Below are 9,102 nucleotides of genomic sequence, written 5' to 3' on the forward strand. Positions count from 1 at the left end.
CCGCGTGCGTGCATATACACGAATACGTGACCAAACAAATGGCGTTAGACAACACTCCAACCAACGAGGTACGAACGAGCCTCAGGACGGGAAAGCATGACTAATGCTATTTCCCGAGATATACTGAGTATTACCTCTTGCGGACGAAAGGAGCCAGCATAATGCCGATAACTTATAATTGGGCAGGATCAAGCTTCGCGTTTGACGTACCAGCGCAATCGCGACCTGCCAACCTCTTCCTTCGCTGCGTGGCAGTGGCGGCGGGACTTGCACAAAAAGTGGCTTCCTTCTTATTCGAGAGGGAGAGAGCGAGAGAGAGAGAGAGAGAGAGAGAGAGAGAGAGAGAGAGAGTCCGTGGACGCAGTTCGAAGCCTTATGTGGACCTAACCTGACTCGATCAGCGCTAGCAGAAAGCTGAAATAAGACAAAAGCAGCCTCGGGAGTCGGGAGTCGGGAGTCGGGAGTTGGGAGTCGGGAGCGTTCCATTTATTTTCTCCTATTTGAGTTGCATGTGCTGTTTCCTACATACGTAAGGAAACGATTCAATTGAAATCCTCGACTTGCAAAGAATTTTCTGACAGAGTGTTGGTGTCTTTCGATGATCCGTTTGTCAGGGCGACGCTGCTATATATATATATATATACACACACACATCCACTAGCCCAGTAGTACAGTTTTGCTCTTAGTCAGGAGGACTAAGTCCTCCTGTCCTCCTGTCCTCCTGTCATACAACTATAGCATGGAGGAGAAGTATTTCTCGCGGGGCTGAATATATCGTCTCTCGTAACCGTCAAGTGTGGCTGATATATCAGTAAGAGTTAATAACTCATTGACTTTGAGTTCGTGAGGTCAAGTAACCTCCGGAGAAGTGTTTAACGTCTGAGTAACAGATAAGAAAATCCGCCTTACGGCTCCTAAAGTTTATTGCTTTAAGAGGGGGAGGGGGGAACTACTTTTTCCTGAAGATTTTTTCGCCACTCGATACGTAGACACACGTGACGAGCAGCCGTTGGCTCGTCCTGCGGAGAAAAGGACCGGACCCATTATGTAGTGCACTTTGACGTACAAGAGAAGAAAACGAAGATGAGCAGGGGAGCAGATTGCAGACCGTCGATCACTCAGTCATCCAAGTCATCCAAGTCATCCAAGTCATCCAAATGAACAATGAAATTTGTACACTATTCTAGTTTTTCAGTTTTCCAGTTTTCCAGTTGTCCAAAGAAGCGCGCGATCTATATTTTCCCCATTACCGAAACTTTGGAAAAGACAATAAATTTGAGAAAGCATAGGGTCAATCCGCCAGTCCTGTCGATAGGATGCCCCCGCTGTGGATGTGCTCCACCAAATCCCCCGTCAGCGCACAGTGTTCCCAACTATCCAGCCTTTTCTTGCGCTAAATCATTCCTCGCGGCGTAGCGCCACGTCCCCAGCGTCGTCCCGCGTCGTCCCGCGTCGTCCCGCGTCGTCACGCTTCTTCGCACCGCCGCGACACTTGAAAACAAACAGTCTCGAGGCATGTCCAGGCAGTTCTAAACTTTAAAAGCTACGCGAACGAGTGCTCCACCAAGTGGAAAAATAAGCTGTGCGGCCTCGTGAGAAGATTCACAGGTCCGGGATGCACCTGGAGACAGAGAACCAGCCACTCTACTCGCCAGACGCGCACATACGCATCGTAAAATCATATTGCCCAAATGATTTTAGCTCTACCTGACAAACTCTGCAGATTTCTTGTTCCCTACTCTCGAACGTAGGTACGTTCTTGGATCTCAATAAATGAATTGAAACCGAATGACTTGGAGATTCCTAAGATTCTTATGATTCTTATGATTCTCTCTTTCTCTCTTTCTCTCTTTCTCTCTCTCCCCCTTGACAACCCCCAGTGCGTGTCATTCTCAATTCTCCATTCTTTGTTCAGCTCTTTACGGTTGTGATAATTCGATTAAATGAAACCCGCCATCCTTGGTGGGAGATCGGTGCGTTGGCGCATATTCTTCCGTACGTATTCTTGAAGAAGAAGAAAGGCAAAGAAAGGCAATAGACGGACTTCTCGTGATAAAAAGAAAAGAAAGACTCGCGTTAATAGATGAAGCAAATACGACTTTTGATTGTCGAGCCGCTCAAGATATCCGACGGTCGGACCAGCTTATATTCTACTGGGCTGCTAACAAAGAATTAATTGGCCGGCATCGACAAACGGACTGACCGACTCCGTGTGTCTGATAGAAATACAAACAAGTAGCCAGTAGCCACTATTACGGACCCATAAGCACGAGGACTAGGTAATATAACGGAGTCCCAATGCGTCCTAAAGCTGCAACCGAAGAACGGTGGAAAATGCCCATGGAACGCTGGACCATACGCGAAACCCATCTGTAGATTGATCTGATTTTAGAGAATGAGAATTAATTTGTTCTTCTTGTTTGTTACCGTTTCAGCTGCACCTCGAAGTACGTGGGAGAGTATTGCCAGCATCTGAATCCTTGTCATACGGGACCCCGTTGTCAGAATGGCGGATCGTGCAGAGTGCGAGAGAGCATCGGCGGCGGGACGCCTTCGTTCTCCTGTTTCTGTCCCGTGGGATTCACCGCCAGCCTCTGCGAGATCCCGATTGAAAACGCCTGCGACTCTTCGCCCTGCCTGAACGGCGCGACCTGCAATCTCAGGTCTCTTCGCGAGTACGTCTGCACCTGTGCTCCTGGCTTCACTGGTAAGTTGGCTTTAGTTCTTGAACAGCCCTTCCTTTCCTTCCTTTCCTTCCTTTCCTTCCTTTCCTTCCTTTCCTTCCCCCGCTCCTCCGACACCACCGACACCATCGACACGCGCCCTTGACAAATAAATCTCCCAGCGCACGTCTCTCACGTCGGATGAGGGAGAGAAGCGTGTCTCCTCGCCTCCTGCTCGCTCTACTCAATAGTTCTCCCTATTGTCCTTTTTCCTCTCTAGACTATCCGTAACCTCCTTAATATATTATATTTCGTTAGTTCGCTCGCTCTTCGCAAGGAGGAAGAAGGAAGATCACGTTTTGCGTACGGGGAGTAACGATTTGACATAATTATAATTATATGTAGGTCGTAGGAGGATATACATGTAATCTGAATTGCTCCGCTGGATGCTGTGTGATGCTGTATGATGCTGGATGATGAAGACTGCGTGTTGTTTCAGGTGAACACTGCGAGCGACAGGACCATTGCGCCTCGTCGCCCTGCAGAAACGAAGCCGAGTGCCACTCGCTCGAGAACAACTACAGGTGCACCTGCGCACCCGGATTCACGGGGCCGAATTGTGCCGATGACATTGTCGAATGTGAGACAAATCCATGCACGCATGGCACGTGCCACAACACCCACGGTTCCTACAAGTAAGTCAGCCAATTTTCCCGTTCCTGTCGCCTATACCTATCCTGTTTCCTTTCTTTTTCTTCCTTTACTAACGTACTTCGCGTTGGTGCGCCAAGCGCGACGGCAGCGCTCGATCGTCCATCGGGGCAATACAAAGGCCAAGGAGAGTGAGCAATCACGATTGCTGCTTCTTCTTCCTTTGGACGCGTGTGCGTGCGCCTTTAGTGCGCCTCTGCACTGATTCTCCGTCGTACACGCCTGCGGATGTCCGGATGCGTCTACAGAGACACGTGAGCGTCTCGATTCTCGACTCTCGACCACAGTCCGCTATATATGTACTCTTTGTGTAGTTAGTTGACGACACACAGGGTCAAATCCGGTAGTGATATTTCACCTGAACCACCACCGTCGTTTCTCGAAAGCAACGAAACATCTCGGCCAATCGGGAAACCTGTTTCTGCTGTTGGTTCGAGCGACAGATATCATTCCTACGTGCACGAGGAGAATGGACTCTGTGGGAATTTCGTTGTGTTTTCGATGCTACGTTGTCCGAGCACACGTTCTGCGCGAGGTGCGTGTCAGGTCTGGCGTCGTTGTGTCGTAAGATCCTTTCCCTTAAGACAACAGAAGGAAAACGACTTTGGTAGACTCGGAATTTACGTGAAATCTATTTTATTTTTAATTCTCGTTACTAAAAGTGAGGAAATTCCTAAGGAAAATGTTCCACAGAATCCGCTATCAGACATTGCCTCTCTTCTCGTTCCCGTTGCTCTTTAACCCCGAGCTCTCGATATTCTCGTTATCGAACCTATCCAAGTCATCTTCGATTTGCTTCCTGACGTTCTTCTCATAGTCCTTTTCTTAATCTTGGAGCTCAAATGCACGTACATACAACAACCGCCGCGCATACACTCGCTATGTTATTCGCCATTCTCACTCGTCAGCAGTTAAATACCTACGTCTTAAAGAACGAGTGTAAAATCACTCGATATTAAAACTCGAAAAGGTGGCCAGTGGAAAAGCGCTCGTTGTTTATTTCTTTCATAATTAATTTGTAATCCTCCCCGACGAAGAGCATCAGCAAGCATAAGGATTCTCGCCGACCTGCCGACTTTCCGGCCAGGGCGCATTCGTCAGCTCGAAGGTGGGGAGGATTGCGCACTGGTGGCGCCATCGCAGCAGCGATCCTCAGAAGATTAGACTAGTCGCCTGTGAGCGCTTCAGGAACGGTACGTGCTCTCCCGGTTCTTGACGGCGGTTCTCCTCGAAAGTCGTACTGGTCGTACTTAATCGCTTCGTAATTTCAGTAACGCGGAAGACTTTAAGCTTCTCTCACGGTCTCATATGTTCGTAGTGTCGTACCAAATTAACTCGTTACGCTTCCAGAAACAGTGTCAACTAGCTTCAAGCCAATTCGAAAGAACGATCGACACGCAAACCTTCCGTAACTTGTTACAGCACGCTGCTGCTGCCTTCTCGTTTGAATACGTTTTTCTGTTCCTCTTTATAGGTACTCTGTCGTTGCTCGTTTTCCTAATGCGTTTAATCCGTTTGACAATCAATAGTGCATATAACTTGACTGCAAGCTCTGTTAAAATATGTACTCCGTGACGTCGACGACATTTCGTATCTATAGATGTTGATTAGTGAATAATAGTGAATTGTGCATCGTCCATCCTATAAATAGAAGAAAACGAGTTATTTTAAGTAGACGGTGAACACCGATGTGAATATTGATAATAATGAAAATACGGCTACGTGAAACGAATAACGGAAGAAAAAGTGTAAACAGACGGGGACGAAACCCGAAGTAGTGTGATTGTCGAATCGAATCGGAAGAAAAAATAGGACAGTGCAATCGTATCTACTGCTGAATTATGTCACATCGACAACTGTCGCCCGCGTCTGTTGCCGGCGTAAAGAGTTCGCGTCGAAGAAACAACGTCCCTGGCTGGAAATCTTGAAAACATTCCGAGCAGGGGACGCTGCTGATTCTCGTTTCGTCGGATGTTCTCTATTAGCAATTTTTATACTTTCGTCTCTTTGCTGCTCCTTCAAGGAAAAAAAACTGCACGATCCGATAGAGTGGAGAAATTTGAATTTAAGAACACGCCGATGACGGAAGAAGGAATGGATGATAGCAAAAATAGATTTCTACAAATTTAAAATATTCAAATATGAAGAGAGGCTGCCTTGCCGACTGTTTCGCAGATAATCAGAATCTCCAAGAAAATGAATCTCAGGAACGTGCTCCTGGTGATCTCATTAACTGCAACTTCGACGAGGTATACTTCCGTAGATTGTAATATTTTGCGCAAAGAAAGCTTGAAAATAATTGGTATCTATCGGAAAGTCAGTTTGAACATTTTGTTTTGCCTTTTTTTCCACCTATTAAAGAATTGCTGTGAAAGCGGGAAAGGTGTGGGAATCGTGAACACAAGCGCGATAGAAAGGCCCACCCGTATTAGGGCTATCCATATGCAATGTGAATTTTTTTTTTAAATTATTGAACAGATTTAAAAGCGACATTATTTATGGGTACGTCTAATAATATAGGCTTGTCACCCAGTACCAGGGTAAAGGGGACTCTATTCCTCATTGGCATCTTTAAATACTTGTTAGCTTTGAAATGTTTTTTTTTTTTTTTTTTATACTGACGATGAGATACACCAGTGATACTTTCTATCGATTTGTTCTCGTCTCTCAATGAATAAAAATATTCCGCTATTGGATGGAACTAGAATGTATCAGAATTAGCCGAAGGATAATCCTTTTCGAAGATCCGACTTGTGCTATTCTTCCTTCATTTTATTATCTTCGGGAAATGCCAATAATTGATAGAAGCGGACTTGGATTTAGCGCTTATCGCTGCAAATCGTAGATTGATAAAGAAACGAATAACTTTTGTTTTCTCGTTAAAAACGATTTTATGAAATTTTCAGATGCATGTGTACCAGCGGATATACTGGTCAGAACTGCGAGAACGAGTACATCCCTTGTGACCCGTCGCCATGTCACAATGGGGGTTCCTGCCGTGAGGTGGACCAGCTGGACTACGAATGCATCTGCCCAGAAGGTACATTATAATAATCGAATGCTGCAAAGCATCAGCGTATTGACCTATTAGCAATTTGCGAGGATTCTCCTCCTGGAGCCTTGAAAGTTGCGTTCAAAGACGCTACAGTCTCGCAAGTGTCAGCTTCTGAAGGGTTAACGTTTTAATTGTAAGCGCGAAGGTGGGAGTCGAGCGTGGCTACCCTTAATCCACATAAATCATAAAATCTGTATGCCTTCCTTTCTTCTAATCCTTTATTCTTCTATTCTTCTATTCTTCTATTCTACTATTCTTCTACTCTTCTATTCTTTTCCCAGGCGGACCACTGGCCCAGGGACGCCTCATTCGCACCTATATAGCCCTCTTGCTTTCCTTCTCCCTCGCTCCTCTGCCTCCTTTCCTCCTGTACATCATTCCCGTCATCATTCGCCCTTCTCCACGAACATGTCACCAATGTCCAAAGATAATTTCCAGCTGTGATTCGTTAGGCTTCTTCGTAGCCACGTCACTCTCCTTAGCTTCTTTGACCAGGCCTTTGGCCAGGCCTTTCTCCAGCGTCTTACCTCGTCTTACCACGTCTTACCTCGTGGCCCTTTTGACTCTCTCTGAGCTCTCTGAATTATCAGCGCGACGAGTCCGGCTACGCAATCCGCGCTCTGTTGGTTTATCGGAGAACAATGTAGTTTTTGTGACGCCTTCGCCTTCTTTTGCCTTCCTTTGCCTTCTTTTGCCTTCCGCAAGTCACGGAGAGTTTTTGTTGCTGACGTTGCAAAGACGTCTTATTGTGCACCAGAGAGAAGCGCCAACTGATCGCAGGAGGCGGTGCCTGATCCCCGTTTGACCCCCCGAGTATACTCATGCAAGTCAGGCTCTTTCCGTTACTTCGTCTTTTCATTTCTTCATTTTATTGAAATGCCGAGTTTTCCTTCACATTATCGTAACTCTTGAACCTTGATAAACTGTTGATGATACAAATGACGGATTGCACTTGGCGCAGAATCCATCGACGGTCCTTCAGAATCAGAGCTGTATGAGAATCATTGTGGGTGGAGGCCCGTCTATCAAATTTTATTGCTGGTTTAAATCCGGACTCGAGACAGTGAGCATGCACATTAAAATACATGTGCGTGAATGAGAGCGGTATAGAAGGTGAGTGCAGGCTAGAGAGAGAGAGAGAGTGAGAGAGAGAGGGTAGGCTGGCGAGGCTGTACTAGTCCACGGCTAACTCAGGCAACCAACCAACCGACCAACCAACCAGGCAGGCAGGCAGGCAGGCAGGCAGGCAGGCAGGCATGCGAAACAACCTGTTGATTCTCTTATACCTACCTACCTACCTGTTGCTCCGTTTCGCCGCTCCTCCATTCTTTCGTTGCTCCTTCTGTTCGCAATCTTTGAATTCTTTCGAGAGACAACGCTTTGCCTTATCTTTCTTCTTCCGTCCTCTTCTTTTTTCTCCTTTCTCTTTGCTGCATTGTACTTTTTTTTTCGCAGCACACTTCAGGTCCATTGTATTTCCTAGCCAGCAGAAGAACTGTGCACGTATTATAATCTATAATATATAGTCATCCCGTATCCAGGCCCGTATCCAGTCTCCCTTCAGAAGAATCACCAATTGTCACTGCTGGAAGCCAACTCCAAATAGAATTCTCATTCCTTGTCTCTCATTTACAAAGAGTGTGCCACAGTGACGAAGAGGCAACGAGAAGGAAATAGAACGGGGATCGAAGGATCTATAGGAAGAAAATTAAATAGTCGAAGCTGCAGCGAAAGACAGACGTTTGACATCCCCGAGTACGTTCGTTGTCAATGCATCTCGGCGAATCGACGATTCCGCGACAGTTTGACAGTTGGATCCTCCGTCCATGAAAAAAAAAAAAAAAAAAAAATCGGCCTTCGAGAATTGGGAGCTGGACGCTGAACTGGCCGATGCAGGAGCTAGCTGTCCTCGCCCGAGGAGAGAAACGCTCAAAGTCGGCTGTGATTTGTATCGACAGGCATCCACGTAGAAACGCGAAACTGCTTCGGAATAGCGCACTCACTTTTTTTCCTGTTGAAATTAAATTTTGAGTTCTCAGGATGATTCGCAGGAGGGAATGAAGAAGAAAGGGCCGAAAGCCTCAGCCTCTGGTCTTCTCAATTCGCTGATCGTATTGGCCATTTATACTAATTGTAAGCCGAGTATATCATCTCTATAGATAAACGTCTCTCTCTTTTAAATCCTGGCCTGAAAATTTACGTTTCCACACAGAGAGTGCGCTGTGTTATTGCTTCTCTCGGATGAGAGTCATCTCGAATAACATCTTTCTCCCACCGGCAGCTACGTCCCCCCCCCTCTCTCTCTCCCTCTCTCTCTCTCTCTCTCTCTCTCTCTCTGTCTCTCTCGGATGCCACTCCCACACTGGCCTTTCTCATTCTCATTCTCATTCCCGATGGGGCTATCCTTATCGATCGACCTACCCGCGATTGATCCTTTTTCTATTTCAATTCCGACCCCACGATCAATAGGCAATGCTGCACTCTATCGCAGCGTAAAATAACGTAACGTAACAATTCTTACATGGGGATTAATAAATTAGAGATTTAATGGATTAATCGCCACGGAAATATGTTAATATTATTTTCATAGATATATATACATACGATCGAGTGTGTATAGTTTTGATCTTCCGAGGCAAGGGATTTGCCGATTGATACAACAACAACAACACC

General features: G+C 46.2%; 1 protein-coding gene across 2 annotated transcripts in view; it reads left to right on the plus strand.

The window, feature by feature from the left end:
- LOC107267108 (neurogenic locus Notch protein) overlaps positions 1-9,102 on the plus strand; it is a 40,653-nt gene that overhangs the window by 13,991 nt on the left and 17,560 nt on the right. The window contains exons 3-5 of one of the 2 annotated variants that reach the window (XM_015738372.2): positions 2,436-2,707; positions 3,163-3,358; positions 6,281-6,414. In XM_015738372.2, the coding sequence (XP_015593858.1) occupies positions 2,436-2,707; positions 3,163-3,358; positions 6,281-6,414 (602 nt within the window). Of the gene's footprint in view, positions 1-2,435; positions 2,708-3,162; positions 3,359-3,675; positions 5,624-6,280; positions 6,415-9,102 lie in introns of those variants that run through there. The other variant, XM_015738373.2, reaches the window with a different exon arrangement.

The sequence above is a fragment of the Cephus cinctus genome, unplaced genomic scaffold (assembly GCF_000341935.2).
Source record: "Cephus cinctus unplaced genomic scaffold, Ccin1 Ccin1_scaffold0342, whole genome shotgun sequence".
Lineage (NCBI taxonomy): Eukaryota > Metazoa > Arthropoda > Insecta > Hymenoptera > Cephidae > Cephus > Cephus cinctus.